This window comes from Benincasa hispida, chromosome 10 (assembly GCF_027475165.1).
Source record: "Benincasa hispida cultivar pf3 chromosome 10, pf3_genome.v1.1, whole genome shotgun sequence".
Lineage (NCBI taxonomy): Eukaryota > Viridiplantae > Streptophyta > Magnoliopsida > Cucurbitales > Cucurbitaceae > Benincasa > Benincasa hispida.
Genome location: NC_143487.1, coordinates 57,003,329 through 57,028,239, shown reverse-complemented (window position 1 = coordinate 57,028,239; position 24,911 = coordinate 57,003,329). Strand labels below are relative to the sequence as shown.

At 32.8% G+C, this 24,911-nt stretch overlaps 2 protein-coding genes and 1 pseudogene across 4 annotated transcripts; all 3 read right to left on the bottom strand.

Annotated features, from left to right (window-relative positions):
• Positions 1-560: 560 nt before the first annotated feature.
• LOC120087814 (pentatricopeptide repeat-containing protein At2g22410, mitochondrial pseudogene) lies at positions 561-3,610 on the bottom strand (annotated as a pseudogene). Its single transcript, XR_016523706.1, has one exon. The product of XR_016523706.1 is annotated as a pentatricopeptide repeat-containing protein At2g22410, mitochondrial pseudogene (transcript).
• Positions 3,611-4,810: 1,200 nt separating this feature from the next.
• On the bottom strand, positions 4,811-6,640 carry LOC120089151 (serine/threonine receptor-like kinase NFP). Its single transcript, XM_039046565.2, has one exon. The coding sequence runs from the start codon at positions 6,638-6,640 to the stop codon at positions 4,811-4,813; it is 1,830 nt and encodes a 609-aa protein (XP_038902493.2).
• A 2,732-nt stretch (positions 6,641-9,372) lies between these two features.
• LOC120088216 (protein DA1-related 1-like) lies at positions 9,373-16,987 on the bottom strand. Of its 2 annotated transcripts, none has more exons than XM_090305766.1 (13): positions 16,480-16,987; positions 16,074-16,247; positions 15,097-15,236; positions 14,784-14,874; positions 13,717-14,152; positions 12,497-12,617; positions 11,893-11,976; positions 10,981-11,100; positions 10,566-10,778; positions 10,405-10,467; positions 10,186-10,304; positions 10,038-10,096; positions 9,373-9,955 (listed from the first exon to the last, which is right to left on the bottom strand). In XM_090305766.1, the coding sequence occupies exons 3-13, from the start codon at positions 15,190-15,192 to the stop codon at positions 9,606-9,608; spliced, it is 1,752 nt and encodes a 583-aa protein (XP_090161892.1). In that variant the 5' UTR covers positions 15,193-15,236; positions 16,074-16,247; positions 16,480-16,987; the 3' UTR covers positions 9,373-9,605. The 2 variants fall into 2 exon arrangements, with proteins under 2 accessions (XP_090161892.1, XP_038901284.2); XM_039045356.2 differs by having other exon boundaries at positions 16,347-16,493.
• Between the last annotated feature and the right edge of the window lie 7,924 nt (positions 16,988-24,911).

Below are 24,911 nucleotides of genomic sequence, written 5' to 3'. Positions count from 1 at the left end.
TTAATGACATTTTTTTCACAATAGAGACTTAAAACATGATAAAATTTAAAATACAATCAATAAATTGTTACACACTAAAGTTACATAACTAAATTACTACAAAATTAAAAGTTTAGTGATTAAATTATTAAAACTAAAATTCAAAGACTACATTGTTAACTTCGCCAAGGGTGCTTTTTAATCTAATAGAAAATTCTGTCCATTTAATACACAGTTGCAACATGTAAGAAAGAGAGGAAAATTTGTTTTTTCATGTAAGTTTATTATTCTTAATCTAGCTAGTTATACAAATAGCCAAATTCAACCATGAAAATACGCTCAAACCTTTTGATTAAACAGTATAAACCAAACAGAAAACAGCTTTGTTTGCAAGGTTGTGAATGAAGAGAGATTTCGAGTTTAAATGAGCAACTATTTTCCACATTACGCAATTGAAATCTGCATAACTTCCATTTCCTTCCGCTGTATTTTTCTAAAAATTAAACACAACGATCACATTATGAACTATGTTTTTATCTTCCATGACCTTTACATATTATACTATATTGATGAAGAGAAGATTATACAAAACGAACAATCACATTATTTCATTTCAATCTAAAGTCCAATAATTGCTACAAGTTTACTCACAAATACAATAGTTTGAAATGCCCTCTTTTCCTCCCCTCAAGAAGGCTTCAAACTGCTACTTTCTTGGATGAAGAAAATTGCTACGTAGAAGGTCGAAGATAGAGGCTATCCATGTGCTACAACGCTTGCATCTACCTTGTAAGCTTCTTTTGTGCAACACTTACTAGAACTTTGTGCTAGCGAGCAGCTCCTTCCTTCGATGCTGCAGCGCCATCTACTTGGACTTCTCTTGGCTTTTACTCAGCCATCAACCTCGGATTGGACTGAGCATAATTGAGCTCACAAGACCCAACGCATGACCAAAATGCAAGGCTGAATAGTTAGTCTTCTCTCTCTTCATATACAGTGAGCATATATAATACAACATGAAGGGGTGAGCGACGTTGAGTTGGGTTGAGTTCTGAAGTCTAAAGTTAATATGTTGAATTTAGGAAGTATGTATTTGAGGTGCAGAATTGTGAAAATGGAGTTCTTCGATAAACGTACAAAATAAAGAAAGAGGGGAAGATAAAGTTCCCCGATAAATATGTGAACTTAAATAATAAACACTATTGAAGTTGGTGGAGTTAAATTATTTAACATCAACTTTTGAGGTCGGTGGGCCAAACACCCCCCAAGAGATATTGGTAACATTAGCCTCCTAAATCCAGAAAGGAAACTGAGTTATTAGAGAAATACCCAACAGACTTCAAATGATCTGTTAACTGATCCAGCATGGAATATATACCGTTTGTTTCATGTCTCTTGTCATCAACCATGAACTCTATTATACACCCATCAATCTCAATGAAGCTAACAGCTTTACACTTGATGATTCCATGGCCACTCATCAGTTTTCTTACATTTTTTGCTTCTACCCATCTCTTTGCTTCGAAATATATGTTCGATAGAAGAACGTAGAGCCCAGAATTACATGTCTCCAACTCCAGTACATGTTTCAAGATTTGATTCGCAATGTCTACGTTTCCATAAGTCCTACAAGCACCAAGCAAAGCGCCCCATACAACAACATCAGGCTTCATTGGCATTCCTCCAATGAGTTTTATTGCTTCCTGCAACATCCCTCCTCTTCCTAGCAAATCCACCATGCATGCATAATGCTCGATTTCAGGAAAGATACCGTAAATGGAACTCATTCTCTCAAATAAATATCGTCCCATGTTGACAAGTCCACTATGGCTACAAGCAGATAGCAGTCCCGTGAATGTAATTTTGTCGGGCCAAATCCCCGAAGTATGCATCATATTGAATAGTTTTAGTGCATGCAGTCCATGGCCATGTAATGCAAGTGCCTGGATAATGACATTCCAGGAAACTAAATTCTTATCTTTAAACTCAAAGAAGAAATCCATGGCGGTTTCAAGGGCACCGCATTTCGCATACATGTCAATGAGGGCGTTCAAAAGAGTGACAGTAATCATGATATTGTGTCTGCACATGTAACAATGTGTTTTCTCTCCAATGGCTAAATCACCAATTTGACTGCAGGCTGAAAGAACACTAACTAGAGTAGCCTCATCAGGCATGGTAGTGGTCTCACACATCTGTTGAAAAAGAAGCAATGCTTCCTTGCATCGACCTTCTTGGACATAACACGAGATCATCGAGTTCCAAGAGATCACATTCTTCTCCGGAATTTGATCAAATACCTCACGAGCAAGGCGAAGAAGTCCATGGTTTGAATATGCACTAATCATGGAAGTACGAGAGACAACATTTTTGTCAATCATTCTATCGAAGATTGTCCGAGCGAAAAGAAAATCCCCACATTTGGCATACATATCCAACAGTGCATTTCTTAAAATTTGATCAACCTCAATCCCAGTAATCTCTACATAGTGATGCACACATTTACCTATATCTAAGCTAAAACTTCTTGAACAAATGGAAAGTAGATGAACCAATGTGAACTGATCCGGCTGAAATCCAGACTCTCTCATCTCTTGAAACAACAAAAAAGCTTCCTTACAAAGCCCATTCCTAGAGTACCCACCAATCATCGAATTCCAGGACACCAGAGTTCTATTAGACATTTCATCAAACAGTTGGCGTGCACATTGAACAAAGCCAAAAACCGCATAAACATTGATCAGAGCATTCTGTACGCATACATGAGACAAAATCCCCAATCGAATAGCATGGCAGTGAACAGATAAAGCTTCCCAATACGCAAGCTGAGAAGCACAAGCCTTGAGCACAAAAGGGAGAGTAAATTGATTGGGTAAAAACCCAGATCGCAGCATTTTAAAGTAGAGAAAAATAGCATTGATTGGGTGTTGAGAAACGGAGTATCCCCTTATCAAGCAATTGAACATAAACTTATTGGGCTGGAGAAGGTGATCAAAAACAAGCTGGGCATAGTGAAGATCCCCAGCTTGAGAAACAGAGCAAAAAGAGACCAATTTTCCAAGGGTGAGAATTTCAGAAACCAGTCCTTGGAGGATAATTTGGGCATGGAGAACCTTGAGCTCTCTCATGGAGGAGCATCTTTCTAATGAAATGTGAAGGTATTGATGAACAGGGGACTTAAAATCAAGGGGGAAAGTGCTTTTCTTTGCAGAAGAATGAGTGGGTAAAGAGTGGGAACGAAAGACTGAGCGGTTAAGGCGGGAACAAGCAGAAGAATATTTGAGAGAAAAGAACATGACGATAATGATCCTCCCACATCTGATTTGGAGTTTGAATTACAAAGCAAATATAGGGTTTGGGTTAAAACACACAAACCCTTCGTAAACATCTTATTTTTCATTCATGTCAAAGTTTTTCATAACTTACTACAACATTTTAATTACACAAATATTAGGGGTCAATTATCTTTTTGTTTTCAACCTGCAATTGGTTACACATATTTCAAAAAAGAGAATTCAAAGATTTCCCTCATTCACACATAATTTTTGAGAAATGCAAAAAATAATGACATGAAATGGAGTTGTTGGAGTACAAGTGGTTGGTGTAACAAAATGAAGAAAGTGAGGTGCAGAAGTCGTGAAAAAGGAAAAGAATATCAATGATTAATGCAAATTGGTTCAAAATAATTTAATCCCTCTGCTCATATTCTTTCTCTCATATTAACAAAGCTTCGTAAATATGATCAAAGTTATCCTAATAAATACCCTCCACTTAATTGTTGGCTACCCCCTCAAGGGTTACTTTGGTCATATTTTATATATAAATATACAATAATTTCGACGTTTGTGAAAATAAGTTTTGTAAAGGTTTTGAATCTCTTTTCCCAATAGGCTCATTTGTTTAATCCATTCCTATGACTTTGGAAATTATCAAAAACATCCCTCTTTAATATTCACATTTCACAGTTAACATATTCTTTTTTAACTCTTTAAAATTTCTCGGTCCTTTTCAATCGAGACCGACCATCTCAACTACTGAGATTTATATAAAGAGTTAACTTTTTCCTCTTATATCCAAACTAGGAAAGATTTGATTGAGAAAGTTAAAATTTTATAGAAAAAATCTAAAAGAATTAATAATTGGATATAAGATGAAAAAGGTGTTTTTTAATTCAAATTTCAGTGTTGATCATGGCTGAGGAGGACCAAAATGATATGCTTATCTACTATATAAAAATTTAGTTTATTTTTCAAAAGAGGCTTTTTGTACAAAACAAAAACTTGTATGAGTTAATTTGGCCAATTTCCAATTTTGTCACGAGTATTCAAATAAACATTTGATCTTCATGTTTGTTTTTTAATTTTCTCAATTTTTAAAACACATGATATTATTAAAATAAATTAATGGGAAGCAAAATATTTTTTTTGAGAAAAATTATAAATAAAACAACTTTCATCTCCTCCTATTTATCCTATTTACTTCCTTACTTTCAATCCAATAGCTTAATCCATTACAACCCTATAATAAGAAGGCTAATAATTCACATTACATACACGCAACTTCAAAAGAGAACACTCATATATTGGAACAAATATGTTGCATTGTCAAATTTCTAGTTAATCCATTAACGTAATATCGTCATATCAATCATATTGATAGATCAATAACAATTATAACTGATATTTCTTTCTGATATTGATTTATTCTTGATGATATCAAAGAAGATGATTGAGTGAGAAGAAAGAGATTAATCATGTGACACTCACCAAAATTGTATGAACTATATGCTTGTTTTACATATTCGTCGTTTTTCAACTTCTTGAATAAAAAATCATCGGGCCAAAACTGTATCAACCTTTTCGCTAATCTCTATTGAATCCAGACCCAAAACCCAAGATGTCTCTAATGACGTCAAAGAAGATGAGTGAGTGAGAAGAGAGAGATTAAACACAATCTCGACCATACTTGGCCTTACCATTGGCAAGTCATGGGTGCATGCCATGGCCAAATCTGTCAAGCTCAAAGCTCCATCAATGGGGTAGAAGGTTTCAAGTTTTGGATCCATCCATGTCCTTAGCCCCCCTTCCTTCTTCTCCTCCTCAACATCCATCACCTCTCTTATATCCTTCCATAACATCACAACCTCGCCATCGCCTTTCGTTTCGGTCGCTTTTTTCCCTGAAAGTAACTCCAATAACACAACTCCAAAAGCAAAAATATCTATCTTGTGTGACGTTGTGTCCAATGCAGGCTTAGCCATGGAGAGATTTGATAGTTTTGCCTTCATGCTCGAGTCAAGAAGTATGTTACTCGTTCGGATATCTCGATGGACGATGCTCGGTTGAATGTGTTCGTGCATATATTGCAAACCATGGGATACATCTAATGCTATGGAAATTCTTTGATCCCATGTAAGGGAGGCCAATGAAGATGAGCACAACCATTTGTCAAGTGAACCGTTTTCTACGTATTCATAAACTAGGAAGCAACTACGATTCATGTCGATCGAGAAACCGATTACTTTTACTAGATTTACATGGTTTACTTTCTGCAAAATGTTCAGCTCCTCTGTTATATCTTCCTTACTTTTCTTTATTGCGACGACTTGCTTGTCGATTGTGGCTCGATACACCGATCCTCCAATTCGAGTGCATCGATTTAGGTTCTTGGTTGCTTCCTTGATCACATTGATGTCATACAAGATTGGCCTGCTTAAGTAGTCTGAAACCTTAGGAAGCAATCTATCATCTTTCAAGTCAGTCTTAGCCCCAAAGGCATTATTTCTTGCAGGGCTACCAGCAATTTCCACAGAAACCTTGTTCCATTTCAATGACTTCCTATTCTTATGAACGAAATGAGCACAAACCAATCCAGCTATTAAAATAACAATCAAAATCGAACTTCCAACGCTTAACAAAACAACGATAATCCACCTGTGTTTATCGTTCTTCGTTGTCTCGTTGTATGGATTCATATGAGAGAAAAGAGGCAATCGCAACAAGGGAATGAACACAGGAAGGTTCGTTGCGTCTCTCATATTCGTATAGTTATTTTCAGCTAATACGGCGTCACTCGAGACATTAAACTCAGTACTGACAACAGAAATGTTATCGGTCGGCTGCCATATGTATGTAATGAAGTAATTGATATTCTTCTGGATGTCGGTTTTCGATGGACACTTGCAGTAAAGAGGGAAAGTTACTTCATCTCCTATGTCCAGTAAGTTTGGATCCAAATTGGGATTTGACTCATTCACTACATGCCATTCAGTAAGATTCTGAAATGAAGTCATTGCTAAAGCATAGTACACATCACCCTGCTTGATTTGGTAAGTGATGTTGGCAAAGTATTGGTTTCCATTGCAGGTACAATTAACAGGAATCAACAAGAGTTCTCCCGGGAATAGACGACGATTGTCGTCGGGATTCAAGTTACTAGCTTCGGCAATTAACGATCGACGAACTCCAAACAGATCAGACACATTCTCCAAATCCAAAAACTCAGGAGATTTTGCAAAGAAAGTTACATAAGTTTCGCAAACTGATTTCAAATTACACGACGAGCCAACTGACGCATTCGGTGGTGAATCAGAAGCAACGAGAGAAGAGAAGAAGAAGAAAAAAAAAAGAACTAAAATGAGAGCGTAGAAAGTCATTGCCATGAGAGCTTGGAAAAATGGATTGGATAGCTTAGAAAGTCAAGCTATGAAATGAGAAAAAGAAAAAGAAAAAGAAGAAAAGTCTCTCATTTGGGGTATCTGAAGAGGCATTAGTTTTATGAGTTTGCCATTTGGAAAAATTTGATAAGAAAAACAAAAGAACATCAAGTTAAGCTCTTGTTTGCATAAAAAACTAAGAAATAATTCAAATACAATAAAACAAAGTTTCAGTGGACGGCAAGGCTGTTTCTTTATTCCTAAATTAATCTTCACAAATAACAAGTCAGTGTAGGAAAAATCCAACAGGGAACTTTAAGCTTTGGAAGAAATAATTTTATAACTAAATTCTATCCCTTAATGAGCCAATGAAAATGGCTAAATGGGAAAAGACAGATTATCTCACTTATTATTATTATTATTATTATAGAAAAATTGTCAAAAAAATAACTAAACTGTTTTCATCCTTACTCATCAGTATCCTTTGAAATAGTATTTTTCGATCTATCTCAACCAAGATCGATCACCAAGATTTAGATAAAAAAATAACTTTTTCATCCTATCGAGGTAAATTCTAGAGTAGAATTAACACTCATATTCTATATATTTTGGTTTTTTCGATGAAACCTCAAATAAGATTAACATCAAAATTTTTTGAAAAGATAGAAGATTTGATATAAGATTTGAAAATATTACATAGTATTCCCAAAGTAGGGCTGGAAACGGTTCCGTTTGGTAGTCAAGCCGAACCAAACCGAATTTTCTAATATGTGAAACTGAACCGAACCGATTTATTGGTTCAACCTGAATCGAACCAAACCGCATATATGCAGTTCGGTTCGGTTTTAAATTCGGTTTTGTTCTTTAAATTAAAAATAGTTTGATTTTAAATTCGGTTTTACTCTTTTTTAATATATATATTTATATATCTTCGTTAAAAACGGTCGGTTCAGTTTCAAATTCAGTTTTCAAAATTCAAACCGAACAGAACCAAATTAATTCGGTTTCAAAATTTCTTCAAACTGGTCCGAATCGCATTTTTCAGTTTCACTGAGTTTTCGGTTCAGTTCGATTTTTAGAAACGATGCGATTTCTGCCGTTGGAATGGCCACCCCTATTCCAAAGATTAGTAGAATTTTGTTGTTGATTCTAGCTAGATTCTCGCGAGAAATCTCAAAATAATTAATAGTAAAAACTTTTTTTTTTTTTTTTTTCAATCTTGGTGGTCAATCTCAACTAATAAAGATTAAGAAAAACTATTTTAACGATTTTTTTTAAAATGCGGTAGTTTTGAAAGATAGAAACACTTTAGATTATTACTGATAATTTTCATCTTTAACGAGTGGCCGTTAATCAATCATTTTTTTCTATTAGATTTAGTCAGATTTTGTGATTTAAGATTACGTTTTTTGTTGGTTAAAATATTGTAGTTAGGTTTCTTGTTTTAAATGTTAAGCTGTTCTCTAGTGCAACATTATTCAAATACAATTTATAGTTTTGAAATACAAATGGTTCTCAATAATGTTTAAATATAAATAATACCTCATTGTTGTTTTTCAAATTTACTGGCAGTTGGATCCTGACAGAAAATTTTAGTATCCACAGTTCTATAATAAATAAAATAATTTTAAATATTTATCAAAATAATAAAGAATAAAAAATCAAAATCAAAATCAAGCCACTAAAACAAGTACAAGTATAAAACTAAACAAAACCCAACCACAAAATCAAACACAATCAGCAAAGTCAATGCTCACACAAATAATCTCACCTAGCCATAATAATGATTATTAATTAGCCACAAATTATTGAAAAACAATAATAACAGCCATCCTGGGTTGGTTTTATTAAAAAAGGGCCATTAATTTAATTAAAATGAGACCACCTATGTTGAATAAGTTTAAATCCACATGACCACTTATCTATAATTTTTCTTAACATCTAAATGTTGTTGTGCATAACGCTCAAACATTCACATATATAAAATAATAATAATAATACTAATAACTTACACCCCTTCGGTAATCATTTGACTTTTTTAAAAAATAGTAATTCTTTTTTTATTTTTTACAATGTCTTTACTTTTCTTTTTTTTAAAAAAAAATTAAGGGTAATTTTGAATTAGGCCAAGTTCTAATGATAAAAACGATAAATTATAGAAGTAACCATGAATGTTGTACTCTATTTCAATTTAAAAAACATTTGAGAATACAAAACATACAATCTCATTAGCAATATTCACAAGCTTAATTCTAAAAAATCAAATAGTTATCAAATGAAATTTTATTAATGAAAATTTAATAGTGGAATGTGTTACTGTCAAATGGGTTAATTTACTCATTAACATTAGAAATAACCTTTAGGTAGAGAATCTCACATATAGGAAAACGAACAAATTTGTTTACAAATATAGCAACATGTCATTGTCTATCAATAATAGAGAGCGATAAATACTGATAGATAGTGATATTTTAACATATCTAAAAACAGTTCCAATATATATTTTTTGTTTTCATTTAAAACAATGACCTAATCACGATATGTGATGGATTTCTTATTTATTATTACCGAATGTAAATTCTTTTACCTATTAAAAAATGAAAAATAGAAAAATAAAGAAGAATGGGTTCTATTTTGTAAGTTGAACCGCTACTCTTCCAGCACTGATGTGGTCAATCAATGGCAGGACAAGATTGACACAAGAAGTATCCATGGCCAACCATTCAAATGAAAATGAATTCCACAAGCCAACAACAGCAAAACTTTGTATTCATCCTGACACTTGTTTGTAAATGCCATACAGGTAACATACTTACAATTATGCTACACTTTTTTAAGAGAACTTCACAATAATTGCACATAAATTTTCAATGCTTATTTTGATTATTTTTTTCTCATTATGTACTATATAATGTGTTTTTGTATGAACTGGGATTATATATCAAACGTAAAAGCTTAATTGAATGTTACTCTATGGAAAGGTTCCAGTCAGCCGAATGTGATCAAGGGTCCTCTTTAGGCCATACTTGGAAACAGCCTCGTTCCCTTCCCGGAATCCATCTCCATAAGCCGATGATGTATCTGACTCAATCTGGTGTTTGAAAAAGTCCCCGAGTTTCTTCTCGAAGTCAGATCGTCTGCCTTTCTTTGAAGACGTCGAAGAAGAAGAGGACGAAGGTGATGACGATGAAGATGAGGCCGAAGACGAAGATGAGGAGGCAACACCACTCCCTGAAATGGAATACATCTCAGAATCCAACCACATGTGAGCCAATACTTGGCATATGCCTTCTTCAACCTCAGGCTTCAAATTGGGATAACCTGTTTGACGTCATGACGTGTTAAACCTATTTATGAAATCAATAAAAAGGAAAACATAAAGAGTACGAAGCAAATAAACAACCTTTAAGCCTGAGCCATGCATGCATCATCTCGTGAGCCAGGATAGATCCTGTCAATAACCTGAAATGAAGAAGTTACTTCACGGTCCTTTTGAAGAACATGATACACATCAAAATGTGTACTTGGATACTTTGACAAGGAAACCATACCTAGGGAGGCCATATAAAATGAGAATAGCAGTAACTTCACATCGACGGATTAATCTATAAGGCTCTGTAAACATGTCGATTATACGATAGCCTGCGCCAATCCTCGGCCTCTTTGAGATCTGCAGATTTTGTTGAGAATATAATAACATACCACATTGAACAAATTAAATTTGTGTAATTGGAAATAGAGAAATATCTAAGAGAGGGGAAATGTCATACGGTAGCAACAGTCTGCTCTTCTGATAAGCAGAGTCCTCTAGTTTCCGGCAAGTGATGATGACCCTGTTAACCACAAGCAAAAAGAAAAAATCAAATGAGTTCTTGATAAGGACGACAATGACATGAATTGCTTGACACAAACAAGGTCCATTAGCTTTTACATTCTTTTCTCCTTCCATGGCCTCATTAAGCGCTTGCCTCTCAACCAACAACATGGGAACTTGTTGTTCCACTTTCATATTCAGACCTTCATAAAATTCTTGAATTTCGAGGTATAGTGGTTGACATTCATGAGTATCCATGATTGCTGAGTCCAAACACTCTAAACAGAGCTTCCGTCCATCATCAAGTAAAAGATAACTAGTGTCTCTTGGCTGCATCAATTAAAAAGTTAGTTCTGAGTCCAAGTACAACCAACTGATGTGTGGAAAGTAATGATCAAACAGTTTCACATCGAGTTCAAACCAAGATGACGAGAGCCATTTTCTCAAGATATTGTTTCTTCCTAATATGCACATGTGACCGGTAGAAGGGGAGGGGGTAAACACAATGAGAAAAAATAATTTCGAAAAGTACCTCCATTCTTTCACAACTACAACATCTCGGAGTTCCATCTTTTTCATGTGAAGGACAATATTGTTGTGACCAGAAAGGATGCTTTCTATACTCTATAAGACCAGAAGAATTAGTAGGAATCTGTGCAGAAGGAAATTAAGGAGAAGATCAGAAACAATTACATGATGGACAAATATGAAAGAGGCGACAAGATGCTTCATCTATCATTTTCAGTAACACAAACCAGTCATCATATATAATTTTTAAAACAATTATTAATAAGTATCTCAAACTGGTTTTGAGCACCTAACCTAAAGGTAGTGGGTAATGAAGGAGATTTGGGGTATTCCAATCCGACTCATCTTTACGGATTGACACCTTTGGGACAACATATCAGAAATGTTTAAGTTGCTTAAAATTCCTCCACAGGATCAAGTGGACTTATTATATTGAATATTACATCGAGCCATGATTTGGGATCGAAAAAAACATCATTTACTTCGATCATTTACACAGTTTTAAGAATCTGAATTTAGTTTAATGTTTTTACGTTTTGCTAAGTTTCAAATTAATCATAGATGAAATAGTAACTTAATTTGAAGCAATATGTAATGTCTATAATCGGTCAAACATTTTCTAGCTCAAATGAACCATATTTCAATGACATGATTTTATGAAGGTATGGACTATATACTTGTATCAAGGTGAACTAACAAGAGTAAAATGAAATTAAAACTAAAATTATATATTGCATCATGGTAATCATATATATTTTAATAGAATTTTCTCCAACCTACAAAAAAACAAAAAAACCAACAAAGAGTTTTTTATTGATGTTTGCCCAAGTGTTGCTAAGAGAAAGATCCAGGAGAAACAAACAAATAGCATCTCTTTAGAGAGAGAAATTGACTAAACAGAAGATGAGAGGCTTACAAAGTTTCGGCAAACGTCACATCTAGGGTGATGTTGCTCCTTATAGCAGGATTTGTGATATGGTCGGTTCCCGGACATAGAGAACTGTCAAAATGTTGATCCCCATTATAACAAGCAACAATAGCTACTCACATCCAAAAGGTCGAAGCAGTAGGTAGTACTAACGAGAATTAAATTTTGCTGATCGTAAATCAATGTGACATATACTTCAAAGACAGTTAGGTTCTATTTGTATATCAACAGTGCAAATGATTTAAATACTATCCTTTACAAAATTGATAGGCCCTAAATCACTAAGGTTTACAAGCATAGGTGTGCGAAGAAGAAAAAAGGAGTGCAATGGGTTTTCTGTGCGCGTTGTTGGCCCATTTATATTCGGTTAGATTTTGTTAGTTAGAATGTGTGTGGGGAGAGAGGAGGCTCATTCAAGGGAGGAGTGTTTGTTCTAAGGGGATTTTGTTGCTGTAGTTTTGCTGTGGTTCTCTAAGGGGAATTTGGGAGAGATGGGAAGCTCTCAAAACTTCTCTCAACATATGTTGATAAATAAAATTGTTGGCCAAGTCCTATAAAAAGTTTATGCAGTAAACTTCAATTGTATATCCACCTCATAATCTGTTATGGGTTCATTGCAAGCATTGCAGCGAAAACATTCTGGATGCCAAACAGCTTCCATGCAACTTAGAAACCGCCCATGACCAATCTCAGTTTGGCAACCAGCACAAACCCTGCATGAAATATGAGTTTAGTTTTTGGGGCCAAACCAAATGAAAAATTACTGAGTTAGATGTCATTTGGTGTCTGATAAGTTGTTTCATATTGTCCAAGAACCAATCTTCTAGAACCATTAAAATCAATTAAACAGAAACCCAAGAGATTACAATGTCAATGTTAAACCCACATAAACATGGCATAGCAATGCAAGTCGGAGAAGTAGCTAATTCTCTTGGCAATATAAAGGCTTTAATAAGCATTGTAAGATTTTCAGTATCATGGTTAAAAGTTACTTATAGAAAATTGAATACACTACTCGGACCCCTTTAATATCGATTTCGTTTTCTGTTTTATATTTATCCCAATTTCCTTATTTTAATTTTCACTTTTCTTAGAAAAAAATATTTGAATTCATAACCAAATTCCAAATTCCAAAAATTACCTTTTTTGGTTTCCAAAACTTGGCTTAGTCTTTGAAAACATGGATAGAAAGTGGATTACAAAACAAAGAAACATATGGGCGTAAGTAGTATTTACAAGCTTGTTCTAAGTATTTATAAACGGTGAAGTTGTTCTAAGTAGTATTTATAAGTTTAATTTCCAAAAACCAAAAACCAGATCATTATCAAATGGAGTCTTGGGGATTATCTATGATTCTGAGTAATCCATAACAAAAAAGAAAGATGCCTAAAGTACTGTAATCATATCGTAGATCTGAAAAAAGAAATTAGAAAGAAATGCATATCACATCATAATATTGTAATTGGAGAAATACAAGCCCGCGATCAAACCAGACTAAACATGCCTAAAGTACTGTTTGAGCCTAAATTGATTGGGCCAGTCTACAAAGGATAGGTTCAGAAGTTTGACTAGTTGGATTGAAGTTTTATTCACCGCCTAGATTGGAAATTTTGAATCAATTCATGGATTTTTCTTTTTTTTTTTTTTTCTTTTTTTTTTTAATCTTAAGCCAAATATATAGTAGCATATTCATTGGTATTTGCAACTTGCAATTAAACTTATCATCGACCAGACCAAGTTCGAGCACAGGCTAGTCTTTGGGCCACAAACCCTTTGATGAGGCTAAAAAATATGCATGTTGACAATACGTACCTGTATCCTGATGGATAGAAGAAAGGATAAGGATTGAAAATATTTCCACTATCATATCTAGGAGGTGGTGGCTCTATGTTTAGACTTTCTTGGAGAGCTCTAGCTAACTGTTCATCTTCTTCAGCTTGAAATGTGGAAACCTTCTCATCATCCTCCACTAGGGTGCTAGCAATCCGCTCATCTTCCTCCAATTGAGCTTTGGCAGCCCTCTCATCTTCCTCCATTTGAGCTTTAGCAAGTCGCTCATCTTCCTCCATTTGAGCTTTGGTAACTCGCTCATTTTCTTCCATTCGAGCTTTTTCAAGTCGCTCATCTTCCTCCAAATGAGAATTAGTAATTTGATCATCATCCTCTGACTGGGATTTGATACTTCGTTCATCATCCTCTGATTCAGCTTTGGTACTGTGTTCATCTTCATCACTTTGAGCTTCTTCGTCTGCAATTGACAAGTCACGAAAAACGAAATACTAAACTCAGGCTATGAATGGAACCTTAATATAGCGTGGCAATGCATTGTATCATTGTTGTTAATGAACATGAAAATTAAAAAAACACAATTGCACATTCTCTTGTTTCAGCATTTTTCACCCTTGTTTTCAGTGAGCCCTTCATTTGTTTAACAAGAAATAATTATAGGATCCTTTTACCATCATTTCAACATCTAAAATAATTTTCCCTGCCAACATGACAGTATAATCAACAATACCTGCAATTTTTAAAGAGTAATAGCAAGTGCAATTTTTGAAGTATTTATTTGTATGATATTGGCTCATCAGAAAGACATTTGCCACAAGTGTTTTGAAAAAGTCAAAGTCACGAGTTCTTAATTTCTAATAAGCTATTGATTATTGTCAAACATGAGCTAACCATCATTGAAATAAACTAATGTATACAATGATGATAAGTTAATTTCTGATATCCTATGCTTCATTTCGTGATATGCTATCTTCATGCAGTACCAAACACACACCAAGTGATGAACACTTGATAGGACTTTAGAACTTCCTCAAAGATAAGTCAACAAATCACAGATGGCAAAATTTTATCATGAGAGCAGCTAAATTCACCTATCACTGCTTTCCCTTTTTGATCTTCTACCGAAAGCGAAAGTGCAATTGCATAATCGATTTCCTCTTGTTCATATTCTGTCAATTCATCCTGCGCTCAAGTTTTCCAAGAATACAAATCAGCACCCAGTATTGAGAAGTATTTTACTTTGTAGTGTGCACATGATGGTCTGGCACCATAGCCATTCCTCTTTTTCAACAATGTAATTGTAGTTACTGTCTGAGAAGTGGTCAGCTATATATCCACATATGACAGATCAGCTGAAACAGCAAAAAAATAAAAATAAAAAGAGAAGTAAAACCGAGTTCCTACCACAGAGGTTCGAGGTTCATCCCAAATTCTATCATCTCCATATCTTTCCCTGTATGAGCTTTTGTGGCCTTTGAAAAGTTTAGTCCACCAACCCATAATAGAAACTTTACTATTGGATTGTTTGGCTACAATACTTTTTCCTGCAGCAAGTTATTCAGTCAGGAACTAGAAATCATTCACTCTAAATTCTGAAATGTATAAACGATACACAAATCTTTTTCGATAGTTCTTACATGCTCTACTCTATGCGTTTAACATGATTTCTGCTCGTAAAGTAGTTGAAACACATAAGTTTGGAGCAAGCAATACACCAACAAGAAAATGGTAGCAACAAAATCCATACAGCAGAGAGAATAAAAGGTATCAAGTGTTCACTTATAGTATTATGTAATTTCAACTCTCAACAATGTCTGTCCCAAATTTCTCTAATAAGAACCAAAGCTAACACAGCATTTACAGCAGAAGTAGGACTTCAGCCAGTGAAGGGTTATACAGTACAGACCGAATGACATTTCCTAAATTTCCAATGCATCGTGCAATGGTATCCACGTTGTACAAAGAATTATAGTAGCTATAAAATTCATTAGAAAGAAAACAGAAATTTAACATTGCACACCGAAAGCCATGAGAGAAGAATAAAACAGTGATACTTCACAACAATGGAACTTTTCACAGCCATTACACTCCAAACCCAGATAGAGAACAAATCTTCCCATTGAACAGAAGATTCTAAAATCACGAAATAAACAACTTCCAAACTTGCAGGTGCAGGAAGCAAGCCAATTCTTCTAGAAAATGGTACAAGATAAAAACCAATAGCATCTAGATAAACCCATCTCTGCTTCTTTAATCAAAGGAAAAAGCGTTTGAAAAACCACTAAAAATCATCATCAAAACACCAGTGTTTCACAGGAGAGACAATAGGGAAATGAAGGAAGAACAATATCAGGTAAAAAAAGAAATTAATTCCATTCCACCTGAAAAAGGCAAACGAAGCTGCAAAGACTGTTGGATCGGAAAAATCTTAGATCAGATAGAATTTCAGAACCCGACCAATGCATAGTCCTCAAAAAAGAAATAAATGACACAAAAATGTTCTCCTTAGCATATCCGTAGGCCAAACTTTCCCCCTGAAAATAGCTGAAACTTTCCTGGACAAGCAAAGTCAAAAAAACAATTCAACTAAGGAAAAGCAAAAAAAAAAAAAAGGGTAATACAAAAGAGAATTGAAAGCGTGAAAACAAGAATACTTGAATTCCACTCAATTCCAGGCTGAAAAGGGGGGATAAAATAAAACAACAAAAGCTGTAAATTGTTTCAAAAACACTTATTGATCATAAAAGAGAAGAGAAAAAGGAGAAAATAAGAGGAAAAGGATCAAACCCAGAAGAGAAAAGAGTCTGTTGAGTTCAACAAATTTCTCTTGATCCTCCTCTGCAAGTGGGTCCTCCGCAAAATTTCCACCACAGCCCACAAAACGTCAAAGACCCCATGGGGGTCTTTTTTTTATTTCTCTGGTTTGACAAAACGTCACAAAAGGGAAGGGAGGAAGGGGAGTGAAAGTGATTTTTGATCTTCCCGTGAGTCGAGGGTCGGTACTCGACTCGGCCACTGAAAACTAATGAGGCAAAAATGTTGAATTTTGGCGAGTCGCTGCCTTTCTGTTAGCTACTGCCAAACTTCCCAAGCGGCAAGGCAACCCACACCAACTCATAATTGTAGTTCATACTTGTTGGATTGGTTTTCGAAAGTCCTTTCGAGTAGTTTTTGAATTCAATCTCATTAATAGATGTGATGTGAGAGAGAGAGAGATGTAGATAACAAGGAGGACTACCCATTCAATGAGTTCATACTAGAAAGTTTTCTTTATTAGTATCTTTCTAATATTGTTGGACTTACCTCATTAATATTATTGTTAAATAGTAATTGAGAGGAAAAAAGAGTGTACAGACTTGAATAGAGGATCTCTTTTGAGCACCTGTTCTAATACCATCTTAAATCAGTAATTGACTCAAAAAGTTAAATTAATGAATAAAAATAAATTTAATTATATATCATCTAATATTGTAGTATAGGAAATTTTATCCGATTGTGGAAGTAGTTAATAAAATTGTTTGAATGGTAATGAAATAAAAAATATAAATGAAATTGTTGGAAGTTTTTTTTTTTTTGGAGAGAAATGAAATTGTCTGTATTTGTAAAGGTTGATTCTCAGTGTACATCCCACCCATTGATTCCATTTCTACTATCAAAGTTTACGGAAATTTTTATTTTCATTCCTTCATTTCAATGCTGTTGAAGTAATTGAGGTCTTAGAGACCTTAATTTAATTTAATTGGACCAATTTGGTATGAAATTCAAATTTTATTTCTGGTTTTGAAAAGTATAATTGAATATTTTTAGAAGTACATTATGAGTAAGGTAAATGGTAGAACAAGAAAAAAAAAAAATTAAGGTTGAGGCTAAAACAGTCGAGATGGAATAGGCCAAAATCCATCGCACTTGTCACAAAACAATGTTTGAAGGTACACTACGGTCGTGAAGGTTCAAAAGCCACAAATCTATCTAGAAATTAGGTTAGCTATTTAGACAACAACTCAAATCTAAGACTTACCACAAAGAAGGCAAAAAGTGACAGAGCTGGTGGATTAACTAAAACTTCGCCCAATAATGAAGGAGGCATACTCGAAAGCTGGTTTCGAATTCCTAGCATGATTCATGATTTGGAGCCGACCATTGATTATTAGAGCAATGTCTTGTGTATCTAAGCTTGTTGTCAAAGATGAGCAGGAGGACATGATTTAATGCTGAACTTCGTCTGCATGTTAGGAGACTAGTTGGTCTACAAAGGGTTTAAACTATTGTATCCTAATGACCTCAAATTTTGATATGCATCTCGTGGCAGGTTATACAAAAGATTGGTTACTTAAAAACTTAAAGCTAAGTAAGTGTGAAAGTCTAACTTCATTTACACTCTTTGAGCTATATTACTGTCCAAAGTCTTTATTTATTGTTGTTGTCAACTTAAGGTCAAATACATTTATTTTAGTATCAATAAAATATATTATAAATTATTTAATATTTTCAAATAATAGTTATGCAAAATTAATAAAAATAATTAATATTATTTGGGATTAAAAATAATATTTAGTTAGTAACTTCTTTCCCTTTTTTTTGTTTTCAATAAATATATGCAAAGCATGCCTTAAATCATTTTTTAACTAAAATCCAATATGTTAGACCCCATTTGGTAATTATTTTATATTTAGGTTTTAGGTTTTAAAATTAAAGCCTATAAACATCATTTCAATCTATTTATGATGTTATATTGTATAGATTTATGAGTGTTTTCATAATCGAAGCTAAATTTAGAAAACTAAAAATAATTTTTAAAAACTTGTTTTTTTTTTTAGAAATTTGACTAAGAATTTAAATGTTTATATAGGAAATATGAAAACTATGAAGAAGAAAATGTGAAAAAAAATGAAATAATAAAATATGACTAAACTTATAAATAAATATAATAAAATAATAAAATATAACTAAACTTATAAATAGTTAAATTATAAATAATCATAATTATAATTTTATGGAAATAGAAATAATAGAAATAGAAAATATGATTTTATAGAAATAGGAAATATATGAAATTTTCTTTTTAGTCTCACCAATGTGCATAATTTTGAGATCCACCAAATGCCACTATTTATACACAAAGTGGCAAGTAGGATGTAGACTTACATGGACATCAAACATGAATTATTACAAGGCACGTGGATAATATGAAAAATGACAAATGGCTTTCAAGACATTAAGCATTGGGCATCTATTTATATGATATTTATAATACTCCCTACATGGACATCAACCTATATCTAAAAACCCAATGGGAAAAAAACCTCAGGGAAGGAAAAAAAAGTACATATTTTATATAATACATACTCTTAAAAGAATATAATATATTTACTCCCCCTCACAAAAACATCACTTAAGATCGTTGAGTTGTTGCATTCTAATGTAGTGCACCAATTTTTCAAAAGTTATGGTTGGTAATGCCTTTGTAAATAAGTCTCTCAGGTTATCTTTCGAACAAATGTGTAGTACAGTGATGTCGTCATTTTCTTCAAGATCATGATTATAGAAAAGTTTCAGTGAAATATGTTTTGTTTTATTTCCTTTAATATATTCTCCTTTGATTTGGGTTATGCAAGCTGTGTTGTCTTCGTATAATATTCTTAGAAGATTTTTATTAGAAGACAAGCCACATATTCCACGAATGTGTTGAGCCATTGACCTTAGCCATACACATTCTCGACTAGCCTTGTGAATTGCAAGAATTTCAGCATGATTTGAGGAAGTGGCTATTATGGTCTATTTCACCGATCGCCATAATATAGTAGTTCCTCCACATGTGAACAGATAACTTGCTTGAGATCTAGCTTTGTGTGAATCAGATAAACATCTAGAATCTGCATAACTAACTAGATCAAAATTTGATTTATTTGAATACAACAAACCCATATCGATTGTTCCTCGGAGATAACGGAGTATATGCTTAATTCCGTTCCAATATTTTTTTGTAGGAGAAGAACTATATCTAGCTAATAAATTCATTGAAAATACAATATTTGGTCTTATATTATTAGCAAGATACATAACTGCACCAATTGCACTACGATATGGTACTTCAACACCAAGAAGTTCTTCATTATATTCTCAAGGTCGAAATATATCTTTCTTTATATCCAATAAACGGACTTCCATTGGAATATTTAATGGATGTGCTTTATCCATATAAAATCTTTTCAAAATTTTTCCTATATAAGTTAACTCATGAATAAATATTCTATCTGCTAAATGCTCAATTTTCAAACCAAGGCAAAAACTTGTTTTTCCGAGATCTTTCATCTCAAATTTTTTTCTTAAGATATTATATTGCCTTTGAAAGCTCTTCAGGAGTTCCAATTATATTCAAATCAACAACATATACAGTTATAATAGCAAATCTTGATTGTGATTTCTTTATAAAAATACACGGACATATTGGATTATTTTGATATCCTTCTTTCAATAAATATCCACTTAGGTGATTGTACCACATTTGTCCTGATTGTTTCAATCCATATAGTGATATATGTAACTTTATTGAATATCATTCCCAAGAATTTGATGTATATGTTTCAGGTATCTTAAATCCTTCTAGGATTCTCATATAAATATTATTATCAAGAGATCTATATAAATATGTTGTGACTATATCCATAAAATGCATATCCAGACTTTCATACACAATCAAATCAATTAAATATTTTAGTGTAATTGCATCCACCACTGGAGAATATGTCTCCTCGTAATCGATACCAGGTCTTTGTGGAAAACCTTATGCAACTAATCTTGCTTTGTATCTTGTGACTTCATTATTTTCATTTCTTTTTCTCACAAATACCCATTTGTATCCCACTAGTTTGACAACTTCTAGTGTTCGGACTATTGGTCCAAAAACCTTTCGTTTTGAAACTGAGTTTAATTCTACCTCAACTATTTCTTTCCACTAAAGCCAATCTTTTCTATGTCATCATTCTTCAATTTATTTTGATTCAGGATCCTCATTTTTAGATATAATATGAAGAGCAACATTAGACGCAAAAATGTTGTCAATAATTACATTAATTCAATTCCATCTTTTTCCTGTCATGATATAGTTTATTGAAATCTCATTATTATCTTTAGGTATTTCACCTTCCTCACTAGTCATGTCGATGATTTTTTCATAGGTATTTACATCCTCAACCAAGTCTTTTTCACTATTAATTATTTTTCGTTTTCGAGGATTTTTATCTTTGGGACCCACTGGTTTATCACGCTTCTAGCGTATTTCAGACTCATTAGTGACAACTTGTTGTGTTGGGATATCAATTTTTTTTGGAACATTTGTAGCTAGTATATGTGACTTAGTTACTTTCTTTGCATCTATAAATACATCTAGTAATTGATTTGCTACATTTTGCAAATGAATTATTTTCTGAACTTCAAGTTCACATTGATCTACACGGGGATCTAAATGATACAATAACGATGTGTTTTTATGTAATTTCATTTTCCAATTTCTTAATTTCTCTCCCCCCCCCCCCCCCCCCCCCCCCCCCCCGGAAAATTTGTCTCATTAAAATGAAAATCAGCAAATCGTATAGTAAATACATCACCCGTCAAGGGTTAAAATATTTAATAATTGATGGGGAATCACAACCAACATATATTTCTAATCTCCTTTGAAAACCCATCTTAGTACGTTGTGGTGGAGCAATTGGAGTATATACTGAACACTAAAAAATTCTCAGATGGGAAATATTTGGCTCATAACCAAAAGCTAATTGTAATGACAAGTACTTGTGATAAGTTACTGGCATAATGCGTACAAGTGACGTTACATACAAAATAGCATGTCCCCATACAGATGAAGGAAGCTTAGTTAGTAATGGTCTTGAAATTAATTGCAAACGTTTTATGAATGATTATGCTAAACCATTTTGTGTATGAACATGAGCTACATGATGTTCAACATTTATCCCAAACATACAATAATTGTCAAAAACTTGTGATGTAAATTCACCAGCATTATCAAGATGAATGGTCTTAATTGTATAATTAGGAAATTGTGCTCTTAACTTAATTATTTGAACAAGTAATCTTGCAAATGCAAGTTTTCGACTTGATAATAAGCACACATGTGACCATCTACTGAATGCATCTACTAATACCATAAAATATCTAAATAGTCCACTTGGTGGGTTAATAGGTCTATATATATCATCATGAATTCATTCTAAAAATGTAGATGATTCAATCTCTACTTTAGCTAGTAATGGTCTAATTATTATTTTGCCTTAAGAGCAAGCATTACATGATAATTCATTAGATTGAACAATCTTTTGGTTCTTCATTGGGTGTCCATTTGAATTCTCAATAATTCTCCTCATCATTATAGATCATGGATAACCCAATCGATCAAGCCAAATTGTAAATATGTCTGGATTCAATGAATTTTAGGTTCATTGTTGCATATGTTTCAATTACTCGTATATAAGTATAATACAATCTAGAAGATAAAGCATGCAGTTTTTCCAATATACGTTTTTCATTTGAGATAGTAGAGATAATATATAGATATTCCACATTATTCTTACTATAAGTATCAATATGATAACTATTGCAACGCATATCTTTAAAACTTAGAAGATTTCTCTTTGATTGACTAGAGAACAATGCATTGTCAATTGTAAATTTTGTTCCTCTAGGCAAAATAATATTTGCTTTTCCAAAAACTTTCGATCAAGTTTGCAGAACCTGATATTGTATTTACTTTTGCTTTCAGAATTGTCAATTTGAAAAAATATTTTTTTATTTATAAATATTGTGTGTAGTTGCACTGTATGTTAGACATAAATCTCCTTTACTCATTTTTTAAACACCCAACATATGAAAATGATCCATGTTTCTTCATTAAAAGAAAATAATTACAATAAGAAAAATAACACTTAAAATATATAAAAGTTACTAAAAAAAATGAAAATAGATAAAAGAAAACAACAACATTAATTCTAAATATTCTCAAAATCAAAAGAAACACTTGGTGTTCCATTAACTGTGTCAATCTTCTCTTTAGAAGATTAAAAAAAGCCCGTCACATCCAAATTTATCATATGGGATGGGTCATATATATCATTATCCTAGTATGCAAAATTTTCTTCCACAATTTTCTCTTTTTTCCTTCAGGGAGGCTTGATAGAGGTCAACTAAGTGTTTTGATGTATGATAGGTACGTGACCAATGCTAGTCATTTCGCATCGAAAGCATTTATTTTCAACACTTTTTGAATTCTTATCGTGTGGAGCTTTTCCTTCGTGATCATGATTTTGTGTGGTTCTTTTGAAATTTAAATGATTAAAACGACCACCACGAAAATAATAATTATTTCTTCCTCTGCCATGGTCATGACCTCGACCACAACCACAACTCGAACACGATTATTATTAAAATTCACAACATTCACTTTAGGGAATGGTATCGTTCTAGTTGGTCTATATTCATGATTTTTCATCAATAATTTATTATTTTGTTTAGCCACGAGAAGACATGAAATTAATTCAGAATACTGCTTAAAACCTTTCCCTCAATATTTCTGCTGCAGGAGCATATTCGAGACATGAAATGTAGAAAATGTCTTCTCTAACATATCAACATTAATAATTTTTTCTTCGCATAACAACAATTTTGAACTGATTTGAAATAATGTGGAATTGGAATCATTTACTGATTTAAAATCTTGTAGCCTCAAATGCATCCACTCATAACGGGCTTTAGGAAGAATAACTATCTTTTGATATTCATACCTTTTTTTTCAAATTTTAAAGATACAGGGATCTTTGATTGTAAGATATCCATTTTTAATCTCTCGTAAAGATGATGACGAAGGAAAATCATAGTTTTTGCTTTGTCCTAGTTGGATGTCGTATTTTCTTTTTTAATTGGCTCTCCCAAGTTCATAGCATCTAGGTGAATTTCGGCATCGAGCACCCATGACAAATAATTATTGTCATTAATGTCAAGGGTTGCAAATTCTAATTTTGCAAGGTTTGTCATGGCAACACTATCACAAAATATTGTATTTATATTAGAATTTTAATATGTACTAAATATGCAAAATAACATTTAATTTATTAATTATAATAAAGAGGAAAAAAATCGACCTACCTTCAGAGATGAAAGGAACAGGAGCTTGTGCTATTGTGAAATTGAAGAACACAATGAAGCACAACGGATATGGAGAAAATATATAATAATAATAATAAATAAATAAATAAAATATAATTAAACTTATACACAACTCAATTATAAATAACTAAAATTATAATTTTATGAAAATATGAATATTAGAAATAGAAAATATGGTTTTATGAAAATAGGAAATATATGAAATTTTAGTTTTATTCTCACCAATGTATATAATTTTGAGATCTATCAAATGTCACAATTTATAGGCAAAATGACAAGTAGGACATAGACTTATATGGACACCAAACATGAATTAGGCACATAGATAATATGAAAAATGACATATGACTTTTAGGATACTAAGCATTTGGCATCTATTTTTATGATATTTATAATATTAATATATTAATTTTTTATTTAAGTATTTCTTTTCCTTCTCTACAAATAATTTGATTTGCTCGACTAATAATGATTGTATTAACTTGGGCCCCATAGTGAGATATGTCATCATTTGGCATTTTGTAGCCTAATATATAATAATAATAATAGAAATATGGCCATATAATTGTTTAATTGGCCCGACATTGATCTTAGTCAAATTAGAAAAAGAGAAAAGGAAAAATATCCAACCATAAAAATGATTAATATTTTGTTTTCTCGTAAAAGGAATGGACTTTTTTTTTTTCTGTACCACAAATGTTTATGCTTCTAAATACATAAACTTGAATAGATTTGGGAGACCATAAATTTTTACAAGACTAATTAATACAATATCTATTGATTTTTTTAAGCATGCACAATTACAATTTTAAAATTCCTCTAATATAAGCATAATTCAATTTTATAAAACATAAATTCTACATCTAAATCAAAAAGGTAGAGGTTCGAACTCCATCTCAAAATTCTTATCTAAAAAAAGATAGATTAAATATTAACAAAACTGAATAGATAAAACACCTATAATATTTGATAGTTGAAGTTTTGAACTCTCTCCTATAATGGACATGATATTGATGCAAAAATAGAACACCTAACTGCAACTG

Bases quoted from the DNA above. Each gene is read 5' to 3' on its own strand.
- LOC120089151 (XM_039046565.2), bottom strand. From the start codon at position 6,640: ATGGCAATGACTTTCTACGCTCTCATTTTAGTTCTTTTTTTTTTCTTC.
- LOC120088216 (XM_090305766.1), bottom strand. From the start codon at position 15,192: ATGGGTTGGTGGACTAAACTTTTCAAAGGCCACAAAAGCTCATACAGG. The intron at 14,153-14,783 runs GTGAATTTAGCT...TGTCAATTGCAG, and splicing joins AAAAGGGAAAGCAGTGATAG to ACGAAGAAGCTCAAAGTGAT. The intron at 11,977-12,496 runs GTGGATATACAA...ACATTTTGACAG, and splicing joins AACCCATAACAGATTATGAG to TTCTCTATGTCCGGGAACCG.